This window comes from Triturus cristatus, chromosome 5_2 (assembly GCF_964204655.1).
Source record: "Triturus cristatus chromosome 5_2, aTriCri1.1, whole genome shotgun sequence".
NCBI classification, from domain to species: domain Eukaryota; kingdom Metazoa; phylum Chordata; class Amphibia; order Caudata; family Salamandridae; genus Triturus; species Triturus cristatus.
The window spans coordinates 514,653,509-514,673,417 of record NC_140588.1 but is presented as its reverse complement, the minus strand read 5'-3'; the positions used below and the strand labels follow the sequence as shown (position 1 = coordinate 514,673,417).

Sequence of the window (19,909 nt, the reverse complement as noted above, 5' to 3'; positions counted from 1 at the left end):
GCGGGCGGCTGTGTCGGTGTGGTCGGTTGGTGTGTCTCGGGCGAGGGTGGTGATAAGCTGGTATTAGGTGACCTTGTTCCAGCTGCGGTGGGGGATTCTTTGCTGGTGGTTATGTGCGGTGTTTTTCTCGAAGGAGAAGTGGATGCAGTGGTGGTCGTTCCAGTGGAGTTTGGTGGTGTGGCTGAAGGTGACATGGCTGCTGGCGGAGAAGATGGGGTCGAGCGTGTGTCCGGCAGAGTGGGTGGGTGCCGTGATGAGCTGTTTGAGGCAGAGGTTGGCGAGGTTGTCCAGCAGTGTGGTCGAATTGCTGTCATCTGTGTTCTCGAGGTGGAAGTTCAGGCCTCCTGTGGAGGCCAGAGCATGCGGGCTGACAGTGTCTGTGATGGAGTCGCTGAACTGTGGCTGGGGTCCGGGGGGTCTGTAAATAAGGGTTCTTCTGGGGGTGGTGTTGGGATCGATGTTGATCTGTAAGTGTAGGTTTTCGGCGGTGCTGAGGGTGTCTTCGGTGTTGGTTGAGATTCTGAGGGTATTTCTGTGGACGATGGCGATTCCTCCTCCCGGTCTGTTGGTGCGGTCTCTGCAGGTAATCTTGTAGCCATCCGTGATGGCTATGGCAACGTCAGGTCCGATGAGGTGTTCATCCAGGTCAGGAAAGCGACGTCCGAGGAGGATGAGTCAAGCAGGTCCCAGAGTAAGACGGAGTGCCTGTGGATGGAGCGGGTGTTGAGCAGTATGCATCTGAGATGGTTGTGGCCTGCCTTGGTGGGGGGGAGGGGGGCAGGACGTGCTGGTGTGCGCTGGCTGCTGAAGCTGCAGTTTTGGCAGGTGAAAGGTCCGTGGGTGGGCTTCGGGGTGGCCTGGAAGCAGGTGGTGGATATGCCGGAGTTGAGTGCGTGGAGGAGGTTGATGTTGTAGCGGCGTCTACGGTCGTAGCGCTCGCGGGGGCCAGGGGGTCTGGCGCTTGGCGCGATCCAGGCACACTGGCTCATCCAAGCTCTGCAGTGGAATCTTTGCCTACTGCGGGTGCACCATTGGAGCTGGTTGTTGGAATGCATTCCTATCTCAGACAAAGCGACCCAAGACCTCAGTGGTGGGTGACAGAGACCAACCAGACATGCGATAAACCATTCTCTGCACCTCCAGTAGAGCTCACGGTTGTGACAGATGCATCATTTCTGGGCTCATTTGAATAATGGGAGATCAGAGCTCCAATCCTCAATAGATCAGCGGAATCGTATCAATCTTTTGCGGCTGTAGGTGATTCCCCTTTCCCTCAAGGTCTTTCTGTCTTCCATCTGAGACAGGTCTGTCCAGTTCCTGATAGACAACATTATGCAAAGGTTGGTCGCACACTGCTCGTCACACCAGCAAGTTGCCCCAAGGGACTGTGGTAAATGTAGTGGCGACGGCGGGTACGCCTATGCCACAATGTATAAAGAACAGTATGTGTTGCATTAGCCATCCCTGGACACGTGTTTCGAGGTAGTTGCCTCTCGTCAGCAGGGAGCAGGTCAGTGTAAAGGGGTGCCGCGTGGACTGCCAAAATGTAATTAAAACAGGTCAAGTACCTCTCATGGCGCGCAGGTGCAGATCCAAGGCTCGTCAGCCCGTTGGCTCAAGGGAGCCGTAATAAATTATGCAAAGGTTGGTCGCACACTGCTCATCACACCAGCAAGTTGCCCCAAGGGACTGTGGTAAATGTAGTGGCGACGGCGGGTACGCCTATGCCACAATGTATAAAGAACAGTATGTGTTGCATTAGCCATCCCTGGACACGTGTTTCGAGGTAGTTGCCTCTCGTCAGCAGGGAGCAGGTCAGTGTAAAGGGGTGCCGCGTGGACTGCCAAAATGTAATTAAAACAGGTCAAGTACCTCTCATGGCGCGCAGGTGCAGATCCAAGGCTCATCAGCCCGTTGGCTCAAGGGAGCCGTAATAAATAATGCAAAGGTTGGTCGCACACTGCTCGTCACACCAGCAAGTTGCCCCAAGGGACTGTGGTAAATGTAGTGGCGACGGCGGGTACGCCTATGCCACAATGTATAAAGAACAGTATGTGTTGCATTAGCCATCCCTGGACACGTGTTTCGAGGTAGTTGCCTCTCGTCAGCAGGGAGCAGGTCAGTGTAAAGGGGTGCCGCGTGGACTGCCAAAATGTAATTAAAACAGGTCAAGTACCTCTCATGGCGCGCAGGTGCAGATCCAAGGCTCGTCAGCCCGTTGGCTCAAGGGAGCCGTAATAAATTATGCAAAGGTTGGTCGCACACTGCTCGTCACACCAGCAAGTTGCCCCAAGGGACTGTGGTAAATGTAGTGGCGACGGCGGGTACGCCTATGCCACAATGTATAAAGAACAGTATGTGTTGCATTAGCCATCCCTGGACACGTGTTTCGAGGTAGTTGCCTCTCGTAAGCAGGGAGCAGGTCAGTGTAAAGGGGTGCCGCGTGGACTGCCAAAATGTAATTAAAACAGGTCAAGTACCTCTCATGGCGCGCAGGTGCAGATCCAAGGCTCGTCAGCCCGTTGGCTCAAGGGAGCCGTAATAAATTATGCAAAGGTTGGTCGCACACTGCTCGTCACACCAGCAAGTTGCCCCAAGGGACTGTGGTAAATGTAGTGGCGACGGCGGGTACGCCTATGCCACAATGTATAAAGAACAGTATGTGTTGCATTAGCCATCCGTGGACACGTGTTTCGAGGTAGTTGCCTCTCGTCAGCAGGGAGCAGGTCAGTGTAAAGGGGTGCCGCGTGGACTGCCAAAATGTAATTAAAACAGGTCAAGTACCTCTCATGGCGCGCAGGTGCAGATCCAAGGCTCGTCAGCCCGTTGGCTCAAGGGAGCCGTAATAAATTATGCAAAGGTTGGTCGCACACTGCTCGTCACACCAGCAAGTTGCCCCAAGGGACTGTGGTAAATGTAGTGGCGACGGCGGGTACGCCTATGCCACAATGTATAAAGAACAGTATGTGTTGCATTAGCCATCCCTGGACACGTGTTTCGAGGTAGTTGCCTCTCGTAAGCAGGGAGCAGGTCAGTGTAAAGGGGTGCCGCGTGGACTGCCAAAATGTAATTAAAACAGGTCAAGTACCTCTCATGGCGCGCAGGTGCAGATCCAAGGCTCGTCAGCCCGTTGGCTCAAGGGAGCCGTAATAAATTATGCAAAGGTTGGTCGCACACTGCTCGTCACACCAGCAAGTTGCCCCAAGGGACTGTGGTAAATGTAGTGGCGACGGCGGGTACGCCTATGCCACAATGTATAAAGAACAGTATGTGTTGCATTAGCCATCCGTGGACACGTGTTTCGAGGTAGTTGCCTCTCGTCAGCAGGGAGAAGGTCAGTGTAAAGGGGTGCCGCGTGGACTGCCAAAATGTAATTAAAACAGGTCAAGTACCTCTCATGGCGCGCAGGTGCAGATCCAATACCTGATAGACCACATGATAGCCATGTGGGGCTGCAACAAACAGGGCAGCATCACGTCTCAAGATATATATCTGGGAGCTCCACATCAACTTTCCCTGTTGGTCAGTCACTTGGTAGGATCTTGAACATCAGGGTGGACAAACTCAGTCAGCATCATCTTGCTGACCACAAGTGGCATCCCCACCAAAAGGTGGCACAAGGCATCTTGAGCCACTGGGGCATGCCAGTGGTAGATCTTTTCGGTACTACCAAGAATGTGCATTATCCAGCCTTTTGTGCCCTGGAGTGTCCTCTTCAAGATTCTCTGAGTGATGCATTCCTCTTTTGGTGGGACTCCATACTCCTGTATACATTTCTGCCTCTTATTCTGTGTGTCCTGAAAAAGGCCAAGATGCTCTGTGCGAGACTTGTTATGATCGCACAGGACTGGACTCTGAGAGTCTGTTCTGACCTGCTAAACATGAGTTGATGCCCTCCACTTCCTGTTCAGGAGAGCCTACTGAACCAGCAGGCAGGCAACGTCTTGCACCAAATATCAGTTGGACCTAAAATTGACCATACGTTTCTATATTGTTTGGATTAGGGACACCCAACCTTTTCTTGGGTTCACCAGTGAAGAAAGTGAGGGCAGTCTAAAAACAGAGCAGGTCTACGTGGATTGTCCTGTGCCGGAAAAGGAGTCCCCGGAGTGCTTTAAAGGTTACTCCTAGATTCAAATGCGCTAATAAGGCCTTGGCCAGGAGTGTTTTTGTATTAGACATTAGGTTGTCCTGTGCCGAAAAAAGAGCCCCTACAGGGCCTTAAAGGTCTCTCCTCGACGCAAAGGCAGGAGTGATATTGCATTGGACATTCGCCAAGCGGCCACATGGGCGTCTATTCACATTTTCAGCGGGCCTTATTGTCTTTGTCTGCAGGGAGGGTCATTTTGCTAATTTTGTCCTGCATATGTTCTATGTGTAAAGTCCACTCCCCAGAGCCACCACTTTTTGGATCGTTATGCATTATCGATTTAAAAGGTGAGTAATCTACTAATATAAGTATCCAACTAGGGGACTAGTTACTTACTTTCAATAACGCTGTTCCTTGTGGTATACTCCCATCCATCCACCTCTCCTTCTTTAGAGTAGACTTGTGAGGTTCATAAGGTTCCAAATTAGGTTTGGCACACTGTTTACCTGAATTGTCAGTTGCTCCACTTCTAATGTATCGTAAATTAACGATACAAACTGACATCAACGTTCAGGGGTGGCACCTGTACATGGCTGCGATTTATCAATTGCTGAGGCGGCGTGGAGCTGATCTGGCGTCTGATGGCACCACCTGTTGGTGTGCGGGAGCTATTGCAGTATTTCCAAATTAAATATGGTTCCTGGGTTGAAATTCTGTTCAAGTGTCCACCAGAAACAGTGTTACTGAAGGTAAGTAATGTGTTTTATTGGTAGGAAGCAGGTAAGGCTAGGAAGTGCTCCTATTGCAAAAAAGATCTTTTGTTGGTGGGTTTACTTTGTTTATAATGGACCATACAAGCCTGACAAACAGCTGATTAGTATTCTCTAAACAGGTAATCTGCTTTCAATAAAGGATTGTAATCTTTCTGAAAGGCACTCTCAGCTCACTTACAAGAGCACTCCAGCATTACCAGGTCACAAGTGAATCCGTCAGAGGAAGTGCCTCCGCAGCAAGAGTTAAAATATTTAACATAGGCAGCAAATTGTCTGTGGTTTTATTCAATCACCCATAGTTCAGAACATTTAAACCAGATCAGAGGAATGCTCACAAGAAGTATGAAAAGTTTAATTTGATAGCGTGATCGGAATTTAATACTACAGCTATTAGTTAAAGGTAATATTATTAGTACATGTTACATCATGTCTGGGGACATTGCTTAAAAAACAACTAGATGATGGATTGCTGTTGGGTAGCAGAAGAACGTCTGATTAGGTATTAGAAAACATGAGATCTAACGTATCGCCTCCCAGATGGAGCTGGTGACAAATTGATTAAGACCTAAAACATTACACAAAGCAAGTTATGATTACACTCTATGCAGTCAGCTACTACATTCAAATCTCTTAAGACAACCTTCATGGTGGCTTTAAGTATAACCCTTAAGGAAGCAATAATATTGGCTAATGATTTACTTATGTTGGAGAGGTGTCAAAAAGGATATGCCAGAAGGATATTATTCTAGTATCCTTGACAACATTACAGGAGGGTGATATCTTATTTTGAACTTTTAACATTTGTGCTTTATCACAGGAAGGTAAGTGAAATGTTGAGACAGAGAAACTATCACTTAATACAAGGATAACTTCTGCAATTCCATACAGCAGTTAAGTCAAATAATGTTCCCAGGTGGAGCTTCAAGTGTAATATTGAGCCCAGAGGATGGACAGTGCCAGATTTTAGTTAGCTCTATGTTGATCAAGATTAACTTAATCATCAACTCAAAGATCTGGATACTGTTTAGACACGGAATACACATTAAGGCATCACACAGAAACCAAACTTGGTACAGTTTGTCTTTTAGTCCTCCCACCTGGCTGAGAGCTTGGACTCATTTCCAAACTGTTGGTAACAAGTGCCTAGGTAGTAAAAGTCCTTGTGCTAAATAAGAGTTTCGGAGGACAGAGAGACCAAACCGAAGGAAGGGTCCATGGCTACAACTGATTTGGGGCATCAGGGTGTTTTGCAAACCAGTTGTCCAGCAGTTGGTACCACCACAAGTAGTCAAATAAACCGTACTTGTTCTGGGACCTTAAAGCAGGAGACGTGTTTGTTGTGCCTTGAGTTTGGCCACTGCACAGCAGCATCACTGTGGTATGTATTAGGGAGTGATGTTACATTGGTAACTTTATGAGAGGAGGAGCATATTTGAAATTAGAAACAGAGTGTAGCACCCTGGGCAAAACGTAGATCCCAGAATCTCCCACTGGTTACATGTACTATAAATAAAACTAAGCGGAAATAAAATGGGCTATCATTAATTAAATGAAGTACAAAGTAAAAATAGTCAAAATAATAAAGTAACCCTACACTAATCAATATATAAAAATAACCAACCATGAATTGTCATTGAATGAAGGCAATGTCAAGGAGGGAGTAGTGAAAATAGATAGAAAAGTGAAGTAAAAATATAAAAGTTGATGCTTCTTAATACTACTGTTAAAACGTGCCTAAGCTTAAAGTGCTTCAGGCTTGAATAGCACTGTTCACTTGGAATGTAAATAGCATTTAACCTCCCTTTCCTGTGAGCGTGCCTAATAATCTTTAGTTTAAGACTTGTGTAAGAGTATGTTTGTGTTATTCTATATATACAGGACGGAGACAAGTCTTTATCTTAATGACCCCTCATTTATTTGACTTTGGTACCAATTAAGTTGGTAATAGGGGTTTTGTATGCTTCATCTCCCCATGTTTCACTGATGAGTTATTGTTCCCATCTCTTTATTGTGAGCTCCCAGTAGACTGCCATTGTGTGTAACAGACATGTGGCCAAACTTTGTACTCAGTTGAGTCTCACTCTCCCCTATATACCTGAACAAAGTCTTAAATCCCCTTACTTATCCTCTGTGTGGTTTAAGAACGTTCTCTGCTCCCCTTGCGACCATATGGCTGCCTAGATAACTACTGCACTGTTTGAAAGGTATTCTCTTCGTTTGTATGCTTACCTGTGTTTCACAGTAGTTGTTGAGGTCTCTTCTGCATTATATGTTAAGTTAGCCAAGGCAAATGAGCTTGAACTTGCCTGGGGAATAGCCTATTACATCGTTCCCTAGTTCTGCTGACGCAGACCTTGAAATTTTAGGTCATGTGTGAACGAGGCAATGCACATTGGCTCCACCTTATGCTGTTAAGAAATTGTCTGCGAACTTAATTTGATTAGCTCGGTTGGCTTCTTGCAGAAAATACTTTTTGGGTAGGGGAGGGTGGAATGTGGTGTACTGCTGGCAAGGATTTTGTGCAGAGCTGTCTGAATTTGCTTTCAAGAAAGAAGCTTGTGGACATTGGTTGTATTCATTCGGATTCTCAGTAGGAAAGCCTCTTAATCCATCATTTGGATTACTGAAGCCCTTCTCAGTAGGTCCCTAATGTACATTGTATTCATGAAAAGTGAGGTGAAACAGCATGATAATAATTCAGAAAGAATTGTAACTTGCACAGTAAGGCTTTTGGCGACTGGAGATGGCAGAAGTTTGAAAAGGAACAATTGTGCTTTTTAGTGTTCATGTACCCTATATTTCACTGTTCATGTCACAATGTCTTCTACTTGGTTTCATGTGTTACATTTCCCCAGTTATAAACGTTTCACATTTTTCATTGTTACACTTGAGTGAGTGAAGAACTTGTTTTCATGTTATAAATTGCATTCAATTTCTTTTGGGCACTCAGAAGTATAAAGTATTAAAGCGTTTGTGTAATTTATTCTAAAAAGCGACTGGTTGTTTTTCCCTTTTTATTAATTATGATGCGTTGTCCTTCACTCCTCTCTTTTTTATGCCTTGCGATATAGACTTTGCTTCCTGGGTCTTCTATTCCATCAAATGATATTGTGAAATCAGCGGCTAGTTCTTCTACTTCTTCTCATGGGACCAGTGATAAGGTATATGCACATCAGTTGGTTCGCACAGACTTTCGTGAACAGAAACTGGATGCTTTTCTGCAGCCAATCAATAAACCTAAGGAAGTTACAACAAACAGTGCGGCACCAGGAACCAACACAGGACTATCTAGCAGCAGAGCTACCCATAAAGATGCAGAAATGATGGAGCTCGATGACTCTGATATCTTTGAGGCTATGAAAGACTTTGATGTTTTGGAGAACACTGAAAAAGCACCAGTACTACCAATAGAAACCAAGACCGCCTCTGCCAACCCGCCCCCACCAAGGTAAATAAGTGCAGGGATCATCAAATGTAATGTGAAAATGTGTTAGTAAATGATCTTTATTCACATAGGTTTTTTTATAACAGCTGTACAAATATGTTTAAGTAAGGGGTGTGTAAAAGTTACTTTTCGTTAACAGTGTGAAGGCTTTTTTTTGGGGTTTGCACCATTGTAAATTGTATTTTCAAAAAAGAACATTAAAAATCCTGCCAAAGGTAGGAGGATTTACTAGATCCAAAAGACAAATTTTTCTGCAGAACAGACCTCACACAGAAACTTTCTTTGCTGGAAATTCTACAGCCGGCATAGATTTGCAATGATGTAAAACCTCTAAGATCCAACTCATGAAGGCCCTGACTCCATCTTGGCTAATAGAGGTCGCCATCTTCTCACTCCTAAACAATGGAAGTTGCCATCTTTTCAGATTTATACAAAATCATTGTCATGTCTGCAGTTAGACGCAGATGTCGTCTGACCTAAGAACTGTGAAAGCGCTAAACCATTCGATTGACGTAAATACAACACTTAATCTTAATGCAACATTCGTATGGGTCATATGTCTTAATGCGCATAATCTATGTCAGTCATTTCTAAACTTATGTCAGAAATTCCAGTTTCTTATAAGATATATAAGGACTACCACTTGACCACTTGTCAGAAGAGGTCTTTCACCCTAGATTATCGCTCGAGATTCAGCCACAGATGGTCTCACCTACTGCCACCACACTTCACATTTCTCAGATGCTTCATCTCACCAAAGCGGAGTCCTGGATGTGAGAAAGTGTCTGTATATACTGTTCACAAATAGGTACAGTGTGCACAGAGTCCACAGTCCCCAGAGGTTTGGCAGCGGCTAAAGTTAGATATAACCTTACTCTCTAAAGTGGTAGCTTGGTCGAGCAGTAAGGCAGTATCAGAGGACAGTGTAAAGCATTTGTTGTACACACTCAGTCAGCAAACGGTCTCACACACTCAAGAACTGAACTCTAGGCCAATGGTTTGTATATAAAAATATATGGTTGTTTTATTTTAGAACCAACAAAGGTATCAAAATATACTTTCTCAGAATGAGATGCTTTAGTTAAATACTTTTCCAATAAGCAATAGTCTTTTGAATGCAATAGTTAGTTTGTTGCAATTGGCAACACAATTCAAACACAATTATACTTTGAGCTCAATGGGAAATTCTAAGTAAATGCAATTGATTACTTTTAGGATTACTTTTCTACCTCTAGGACTGGATCCTAGATTCAGTCCTGGGACAGTTCCTCGAAACAGGTGAGTAAATACGTTTTAGTTACTGTTGTGATTTTTAAGCAATATTTTGATATTTTAAAAGTTGACACTTAGAAACTTTCTCTAATAAAATCACCAATGTTATCCTATGGGAGGAAATTCACTTTGCAGGTAAGTGGGGTTATGGTTACTTTTTTTAGCTTAGTGTTGGATCCTGGATCCCGCACTAGTGTATCACCTGTAAGCAGTTGAGCGAATGCGTATAGGTTATACAGGCGATCTTTAACGAATATTTGTAAGTTTGCAAAATCGACACTTAGAAACTTTTTCAGCAAAAACCAAGCAATGTTATCCTATGGAAGGAAATTCAAGTTGTAGGTAAAGTATGTTCTTGTTACTTTTGTAATCTAGGCTCAGTACTGGGACATCTATCTGAAACAGGTAAGTAATTACATTTTCACAGTTGGTACGATTTGTAAAGAATATTTGTAGCTTGCAAAAATCGACACTTAAAAGAAATTTCACAGAAAAGCAGTCAATGGTATCCTATGGAAGAAAATTGAGTTAGCGGTAAGTATGGTTGTAATTACTTTTCAGTGTCAGTGCTGGGCACCAAGATCCAGCACTGAGATCTCCTCTAATAGCAGGTGAGTATTTTCGATTTCGTTACTCGGTTGATTTTAGGTGAATATTTTAAAGTTTAGAAACTCCACACTTGGAGGAATTTTCAAGTGAAACCAGTCAATGTTACCCTATGGAAGAAAAGTGAGTTATCGACTTTTGGGTAAGTACTCGACTGGCGGAGTTAAGGTTCTGGGCATAGACTCCGGGGTCTCCCAGGGTCAGGTAAGTACAGTTGTTACACCCTCAGCGGCACAGGGGCAGCCGGGTGCAGAGTGAGGTAGGCCCAATGTTATCCTATGGGATGAAGGGGGCACGTGGTTGGTGGCTGCTGGCTAGCAGTCCACGCGGCTGTGTCAGCTGGGCTCCTGGTCACTTGCTCAGGGCAAATGGGGAAGTAGAGTAGAGTAGAGATTGCACTGCCAGGGGCACTCGGGGGCTGAGTGCAGGGTGCTTTTGAGCCGTTGGGCGCTCAATGGATTGCAATGGAGAAGCTCAAAAACGAACAAAGGCGGCAAGCTTGGGGACGAAGATTCTTCAGGTGTGACCAACACTTCGATGGGTAAGTTGGGTAGTTGGAGTATAGGTAGGCACCCAGGAGTTGGGCACAGGGGGCCGCAGGGCGCCGGGGTGCCTTTTGGTGTCGGGAAATCTTACGCTCGGCTGGTCGCGGTTGGATGGGTCCCTGGTTCTGAGGCTGCAGGCGTCGTCCGAAGCATCGAGGTGGGTCCTTAGGTGCTGGATTCGGGGTCACAGTTGCCAGGGGGACGTCCTCGGGGTCTTTGTCCACTCCAGCACAGGCCAGGCCTGGCGGGTGCAGAGTGTGCAGGGTTCACGGTTCCTGGCTGCTGCCAGGGGTCAGTTACTTGCTTTGAGCAGTACCACTGCTCGTGGGAGTCCCAGATGGTTAGAGTCACAAGGTAGCCAGGTCCTCCGTGGTTTGTGAGGTTGCTGGCCACGGTAGATGCCGGGATTTAGCAGGAGCAGGTTAGAGGGTCGACAGGCCGGTAAGGCTGGGGCCAAAGCAGTTGGTGTCTTCCTCTTGCTAGCAGCTGCACAGCAGGTCTTCTTGCTTCCTGATCTTCTTTGCTGTTTCGTAATCTGGGTCTAAGGAAAGAAGGTTCAGGGTGCCCCTAAATACTAGATTTTGGGGCGTTACAGGTAGGTAAAGGGCAGGGACCAATGGGTCCCTGCCCTGGGGTGGGTACACCCCCTATCCTGCCACTCTCCTGTGGGAGGGGGGCAATAGCCTAGTCCTGATTGGGCAGGGCTTCCCATCTTCAAGATGGCGAGAGCCCGGAGATGTGCTTCACCTCGCCTCCCCCACCTGAGGGGTGGGGTTGGCAGAGGCTGGTACACCCCCTTTCCTTCCTTGGGGTTTCCGGCAGTCTTCCTGCCAGAGTGGGGGTCAGAACCGGTACGGGCCAGTTGCTGAGTGGCCTGGAGAAGCTCACAAAGGCGGAATGCCTTTGGAGCTTCCACTGCCCAACCTGGGGGAGGAGACTTAGCACCTCACCCAGGATGTGCATTGTTGCAGGCCCAGGAGAGCAGGTGGCTCTCTACCCAGGGGTCCAGCAACATGTCTGCTGTGTGGCAGCCTAGCCAGCCCCTCAGACAAGACGTGGATTGTAGGTTAGGTTCAGGGGGCATCTCTAAGATGCCCTCTGTTGTGCATTTTACAGTAAATCCCACACTGGCATCCGTGTGGGTTTACTGTGCTGAGAAGTTTGATACCAAACTTCTCAGTCTTCAGTGTAGCCATCATGGTGCTGTGGAGTTTATGTTGACGACCTCCCAGCACCATATACTCTTAATGGCAGCACTTCACTTACAGTGCCCAGGAATGGACCTGGGTATTGTAGGGGCACAGGGCTCATGCACCTGTGCCCACACCACTGGCATAGGGCACCCAGCTAGAGGGGTGACTGAGGTATGCCAATGCAGTGTGTGTTGTGGGCATGGCACACAGGAATGTGTGCTATGTCGACTTTGTTTTGTTCTGCACCAAGACACTCAGCCTGCAAAAGCAGTGTGTGTGTGTGTCTCATGGTAAAGCGCCTCTAAGGGTGGCACAATAAGTGTTGCTGCCCTTAGGGGCCTTCTCTGGTCACAAGGCCCTGGGTACATAGGGTACCATTTACCGGGGGCTGACATGTGACCAGAGATGCCAACTGATTTTTGTCTGTTAGGCAGTTTTTAGGGAAGGAACACAAGCCCTGGGCACCTGATTGGCAGGAGCCCAGGGCCCAACAAGGAAAAGTGCATCAGTTATCAGGCAAAAAGTGGGGAGGGTTACTGCAACAGAAACCTACTTCTTTCCACTGGATGAAGAAAAGACTGTTACCGCAGTGCGTGTTTGCCCTTCGCAGAGAACACTGACTACACACGCCTCCAATGATAAAGGTAGCATTTGCTGTCACAAGATATTTAGGGCGTCTCGCCTCCTTAAGAAATTCGACTGCAAGTTGCTCTGCCTTCTATGGTTTCCCAGTATAGCTCATAAAAGTAGATGTTAGGGTGTTAGGAACTAGATGACATTTGAACCATATTAGAAATGTTCATTCTTGGTGTCTTTTTTAATATTCTTTGTAACCATTTTGAATGTACTGAGAAACAGGTTTTTCCTGTAGTAAGAAATACCTTCACTTAAGCGTCCATTCATCTTAGTTGTTTTGTGTGTGATACTGTGTGTGTGATACTGTTTGTGTGAGTGTGTGAGAGATATTGTGAATAACAAAATAAACTTTATTTTTATTTCCATGGTGCCCCTGATCCCTTTATGGGATTGTTAGTAACCCAAAAGCAATGTTTCTATCCCAATCATGCATTGGATAGTGATTTGCGAGGCTACAGTCACCTGTCTGTCACATTCAACCCTGGTGCAGTGAACCAATTTCAATCGTATACCCCGTGTGGGAAAGCAAAATATACACACAGATAATGGACGGAATGCAGAGCAAATCAAACATTAAACCCAGTCAAGAGATCTGGGTTGAATCCATTGTTCTTTTGCTCACCATGCCACCCCAGTTTGGACCCACCCATATGAAAATCAGTCTTGACCCTGTGCTTTGTGGGAACAGTCCAGCCTTCAATGCCAAGCCAGGTTCTCCCTGGACCGGAAATAAGCATCCTGGGACCGGTTTGGGGGAATCACCCATCATCAGCCAGGCTAGCTTGAGTCCAGTGACACAGTGAGCCTAGAGCCCATATCTGGGCATATCCGGTGTACTTAGGGCGAGAAATCAAAAGACACACACATGATGGACGGAATGCAGAGCAAATCAAACATTCACCCCCAGTCTAGAGATCTGGGTTAAATTCATCGTTCCTTTGCTCACCAAGCCACCACAGTTTGGACCCAGCCATATGCAAATCAGTCTTGACCCTGTGCCTCATGGGAACAGTCCAGCTTTACTGCCAAGCCAGGTCCTCCCTGGACAGGAAACAAGCATCCTGGGACCGGTTTCGGGTCATCACCCCTCATCAGTCAGACTAGCTTGAATTTAGTGACACAGTGAGCCCGGGACCCACGTCTGGACATATCCTGCGCACTTGGGGCGAGGAAGCAAAAGACACACAGACGTTGGACGGAATGCAGAGCAAATCAAATATTAACCCCCAGTTAAGAGATATGGGTTAAATCCATCGTTCATTTGCTCACCATGCCCCCCTAGTTTGGCCCCAACCATATCTTGACCTTGTGCCTCATAGGAACACTTAAAATACCACTTTGGAACACATTCTGTTTGTTTACCACCTCTCCGGTAGTATTGCCTCACAGTGATAAAAGCCATTTCTAAAATTATAGCTCTAAACACCAATTGTTCTCTACAGCTATTATTGTTTTTTTTTTTATATAGATTTTATTGGCTTTCAAGGTAGGAACGAACAACAGCCACAGAGTAGTAGCACAGCAATGGTATTAACAGTACAGATCCAAATCAACCTCCCTCAACTCCCCACCTAGGTCTTCCATACCCCCCACCGAAGTCACGTCCTCCAACTTGTAAAGCAAATTTAGTGTCTCATTCTTATCTGTCCTATCCCATAAAACCAGGAGCATGGCACAGCCACGTTCAGTGCCGCTAAGGCTGTACTTGGGGAGGACACACATACAGGAAAGGTCCGAAGCTCATCAGTAGGCTTAGTCAATGACCAGGGCCACCGTACAGCCGGGAGATGCCACCTGTGACGTGGGAACCGTATTTTTCAAACTGTCCACCAATGCTTCCCAAGCTCTGGCAACCTCTATTAAACCACAACATCTGCGTCCTCTTGTAGCAACACACCACTTTCATATCCAGCCCATCTCTCAAGTTCTTTGCGCCAAGCTGCGATCCAAGGTTCCCTAGTAGCTTTCCAATTTCTAGTAATTTCCTTCTTTGCTAATATGAAGGCCAAGACTTGGAAACTGCTGGTGACCTCAGTTTTAGTGGTATGTGGGAACTAACTTAATAAGCGGGAGGGAGAGAGGGAGAGAGAGAGAGAGATAAATATATATATATATATATTGAGATCGATCGTTCTCTTCCCAATAATCTGCCAAGGATGGGCAAGTGCATAGCTTATAGAAGAATTCCGCTCCAACTATCCTGCATCTCGGGCAGGCTGCACCAGCTATATTAAAGTATCTATTTCCTCTCCCTGGAGTGAGGTATGCCCTGTGTAAAACATGGAAATTAATTAATTTAAAGCATTGTTTCTGGGGGTCTGTTCTAGCAAAGTTGCCTTCTGGTTTTGGCACTCCCAAGTCTTCTTCCTATCTAGACCTTAAGGAGTTTAGGAGTTGCATCATGTCTGCCTTGATCGCCTCATATAAACAGGGAACCTCTTTAAAGGTAGCCAAGGACGTGACTATGTATTGCCAACTTCAGCTATTATTGCTCTTGTCAAAACAAGCAAAACATATTCCTATCTCCCTGTATCAGATCTACCTCCAGGACGCATATGGGATATGGTGGATCACATCACTGAGGACAGACTGAAAGGCTCCAACTTTTGCCAAAGATGGAATGTCCTATATATTGTAGGCTCAGGCTTACGTAGCTTCTTAGTTCTGTCTCAATCCATTATGTACTCCGCTTTTGAAACTCTTTAATGAACCAATCATTGGTCATTTTCTTTCCACAATATATATATATATATATATATATATATATATATATATATATCAACGATTGCTCGCTCTATAACTCCATGCCGCTCCGCTGGAACAAAGCGAGATAGGACCCAGATAGGTGCTTGATAGATTTTATTTACAAGCCACTCTCCACCATGACGCGTTTTGGCAGCTTCTCTGCCTTGATCACATGACAGCGCTTACACGGGAGACATTCATTTTTAAAGTGCTAGTGCAAGGTCACATGGTACAATCAATACAATCAACATAGAAAACATACTATAAGATTACAAGTGTGTAATTTAAAAGAAAGGCATCAGGCATTGCTATTTTATCGCTAAATGCCTCTCATTGTAACAAGACTTGATTGTCATGACTGCTGTTGATATGATATTTCAATATTTTATACCCAACATGTCACTTCAAGGGTTAGAATAATGGCCTAAATGCCAAAAGCCTTTGTGTTTTTCCGTTTGTTGACTGATTGTTTTGCATAGGACCTATGTGATAAAAAATGATTATACCCGTGTATCCATTAAATATTTAAAAAAGAAATTTTATAAAAATTAGCAAGAGAACCGGTGTTGAAATTTCCATAAAGTGTAAGTGCTTAAAAAATAATAAAACAGTGTGCGAGGGGATTGGTTGCTGATATATAACCTCCCCGTATGTGCAAATATAATAACTACAAGGATGCTATCTAGTGTCACAGACTGTAATGTCTGAGCTATAAGTTCTAAAGAAATATATATCGCCGACCGAAGTCACCTATATGCCATATGCTCAATTATAATGTCAACTTTTACCTCATGGACAGACCAAATATATGTTGGGGGGGGCTTAGATAATTGCTGGTCTTTCCTAGCTCTGGCAGACCTTCATAAATACTTGTATAAAATGTATTAAATACATAAATATATAAATATAAATATAGATAGATAAATTCTTAAAACATCCACATATAATGTTTGTAAAAACCTCCCCTAACAAAGTAGGCTAGAATACCAACATTGTAACACATCATTATTGTCTGTGCAAAGGTAAATTCATTACAAGGTCTTGAATCATAGGACAATTGAACATCTTTTATGAAAGGAGAGTATTAATTCATAAAATGATAATGAGGTGTGACAAGCATACAATATAAAACATGTTAAAAGAAGAATTATTGTACTTGGATGTTGGTATATACAATATTAAAATATTCTTCCACATAAATATACAATCCTAGCATATCATATCATCATCCAATTGAGTTCTATTCATCCCTGGCAGTAATTAGGAAATAAAGGAAAGGAACCAGATGCCATTGTACAGCTGATAAAAGTATGTCTAGTCAAGGTATGTGTACAGATTCTCGCTAGTATTAAGACCTCCTGGATTCTTGGTGTCTAGCTCTAAAATGTAGCGTGTTTCAAGGCGCCTAAGTTTTTGTTCCCGATCTCCCCCTCTGTCTAGTGGAGGTATCGTATCAATGACATAATACTGAAGATGTTTTAAATTATTGTCATGTTGTGTCTTGAAATGCCTTGCTACAGGATAGGTTGGGTCGCTGTTGGTAATGGCTCTAATGTGCTGCAATATGCGCTTGTGTACTTGTAACTTGGTGCTGCCTATATACAATAAGTTACAGGAGCACTGTAACACATATATAGCAAAGTCAGTGCGACAAGTCAGATGATGTTTGATTTCTCGTGTCGTACCATTGAACGCTGTCTGGTAAGTGGTTCTGTTTGAAGCATAGTTACAAGCTTTACAGACAGAGCATTTGAAAAAACCTTTCCTAGCCACCAGCCAACCCACTTTCTTACTTTCCTCAGGGTTTTTCTTTACTAGAGCTTTTGCCATTGTGGCCGCTCTTCTGTATGTAATGGCAGGTTGTTTGGGCAAAAATGTACCAATTATAGGGTCATCATGAACTATTGGCCAATTCCTTCTTATTATAGTTCTTATCTGTTGTTCCTGCTTGGAATATGTAAGGATAAGTCTAGTGGGCTCAACTAGAGTTTCTCCCTTGTCCTTTCTCTTTGTCACATCATTTATAAGCTCATGTCTTAGAAGCCTTTTTGATTTGTCAATCGCACTCTGGATGGATGCATTTGTATAACCCCTGTCAAGGAATCGCTGTCTGCATTCTTGCTGTTTATTGTTACAGTCCCCATCCTCACTACATATTCTGCGAATTCGAAGCATTTCCCCAAACAGAATGCTATATATCAAGTGCGGAGGATGTGCACTCGAAGCATGTAACAGAGTGTTACCTGCCGTTTCCTTGCGATGCAGTGAAGTGTTCATGCAATTGTTCGCTATGTTGACCTGAACATCTAGGAAGGTTATACTAGTGTTGCTTATATTGGAGGTGAACTGTAAATTTACATCATTGATATTTAACGATTTGACAAATTCAATGGCTTTATCCTGGGTTCCCTGCCATATAATGAATAGGTCATCTATATAGCGTAACCAGCATATATATATATATATATATATATATATATATATATATATCGAGAGAGAGAGAGAAAGAATGAGGTTGTATGAAACATAAGCATGCTGCGGCAAAATCTTATTTCCTGCTGTGTTTCGGCTCGAGTAGTGAGCCTTTTTCACAGGTAGGCAGTCGGTTACTTTCAAAGGTGACCACGTGTTCTTTTAAGATCACCTTAGTATGACATATCTTAAAGTTGTACCTTGTTTTATAGCACATTAAGGAACCCATTGCAAGTATCCTTATTTGTTAACATCAGTGACTTTAAAGTGTTCGTTTCATTCAAAAATCTCTTTGCAGTTACATTTTAAAATTAGTGTCAGTCTCAATGCTTTTAAAATATTGTACTGCTTCATACTTTATTTACTGCAGTGTATCCATATCCTCTGCAGCGCTCAATGACACCAACAAGTAAAAGGGAATGAAATATCCTCCATTCACCTCCCTTGCATTCTTCCACTGTGTTCCTGGTTGGGAAATCCCACACCTCCTTTGATAACAAGTGGATGCAGGCGGGTGTCGCTCCTTTTTAATTATTCCAACAACACAGTTCTCCAGAGAAAGGAGCTATCGTCCCTGTCAGGGTGGCCCCGGCATGGCGGGCGGAGCACCTTTGCTTAATACACCAACAACTTCTCCTTTCAAAGAAGGCGCTGTGCGCCTCAACGGTGTAGCATCAAAAGGTGCTTTATTAGACATGAGCATGTAATGGCAAAAACTTATTTCCTGCCAAAAGAGAGAGACCAACTCAGATTTCCCTCAAACAAAAACCATACAAATTCAGCAGTTATAGTTACCTGAGCTAACTATAACTTACGGCCCCGCAATGCACTTCTTGTGACCTCACATATTACATCATCCACTAAGAAGGGGGACCCCTGAAATAAGATGCAGGCAGGTATGCCAGGGGAAATAAGGAATACCAAAAGAAAAAGAGAATACCTGCCACAAATCAATCAAGAACGAGGCCCTAAAAGGGTCCGGATAATTACTAACCACAACCGATAGGCAAACCAAAACGGAGAAAAGCACAGAACGGAATATCAAATGAATAAGGAATCTTTTAATTATCTTATTTTTTATTTCATCATTTTTGTTTAACTAAACTTTTTCAAAGGTTTAAAAATGTTTGTTGACAGCAACAACCAAGGTAGATAACACAATAATACAATTCCTATATAACAGATAGCTGACAGTCCCACAAAGCTCCTTCAAAACAACACAATCGTACTAACTCTCATTCAACAACGACATCATACAACATATTACATTAATGCACACTAAAAAAAACAAATACACAATTGAATGATCGTTCTACATTTCATATTCAATTAAATGGACTTTGAACAGCCCAAGAGGGCTAAGAAACGCCAATAAGCACGTTTTAGATAGCCAAGGTTAGGCTGGAGAATGTCAAGTTAGGCTAGAGAATGCCAACGCGCGTTTCGGTGTACAAGCCCCAGCAGGGGCTGCACCTTCATCAGGGCGAAGGAGAACAGGAATTGTGGGACAGGCACACCTAATGGTCACGGGATGTAGCGCCAACCAACAATTCGATCATTGCTTCAAAAAAATAGCAGGTTTCTGGTAATGGGAGGAGGCCCTGGGCGGCAGGGTGTCCGTGGTTCCGCTGAGAAACAATCCACATGGAGGCGGGGGGGGTTGGAAAGATTAGTCCTCGACGGGTAGGGATGAACGAAGGTGTAACTTCGGTCGGATCAACATTCAAGCAGAATCTCTATCAGCTGGGCAAAGTCGGCGATTTTTAAAATGCGGCCAATGGGGACAATCACACTGATATTCGAATCACCACGGCGGCAGAGCGGGCTCAGGATACGGGTCTCTAGGGAGCACAGCAAATGGGCAGCCCTTTTAGGGCCTCGTTCTTGATTGATTTGTGGCAGGTATTCTCTTTTTCTCACATATTGCATCACTCATGACATCAATGACAAAACCCATAGCTGGCGATTTTTTTTCCTTTGGTGTAGGCTTATTGGGGCGGGGGGGGGGAGGGGGGGGGGGGTTAGGGGTCACCTAACACCAAGGCAGCAATATTTTTTTTATTTGCATGGTGTCCGTCGCTGCCACAGCATTTACACTTTTGGGTCTGGTGCCATTTTTTCAACATCGAAGC

At 44.6% G+C, this 19,909-nt stretch overlaps 1 protein-coding gene across 3 annotated transcripts in view; it reads left to right on the top strand.

Annotated features, from left to right (window-relative positions):
* The window catches only part of MLH1 (mutL homolog 1), a 388,689-nt gene that overhangs the window by 192,650 nt on the left and 176,130 nt on the right, over positions 1-19,909 (top strand). For all 3 annotated transcript variants that reach the window (XM_085607539.1, XM_085607537.1, XM_085607538.1), the window contains one exon: positions 7,935-8,311. In XM_085607539.1, coding sequence (XP_085463665.1) covers positions 7,935-8,311 — 377 coding nt within the window. The remainder of the gene's footprint in view (positions 1-7,934; positions 8,312-19,909) is intronic.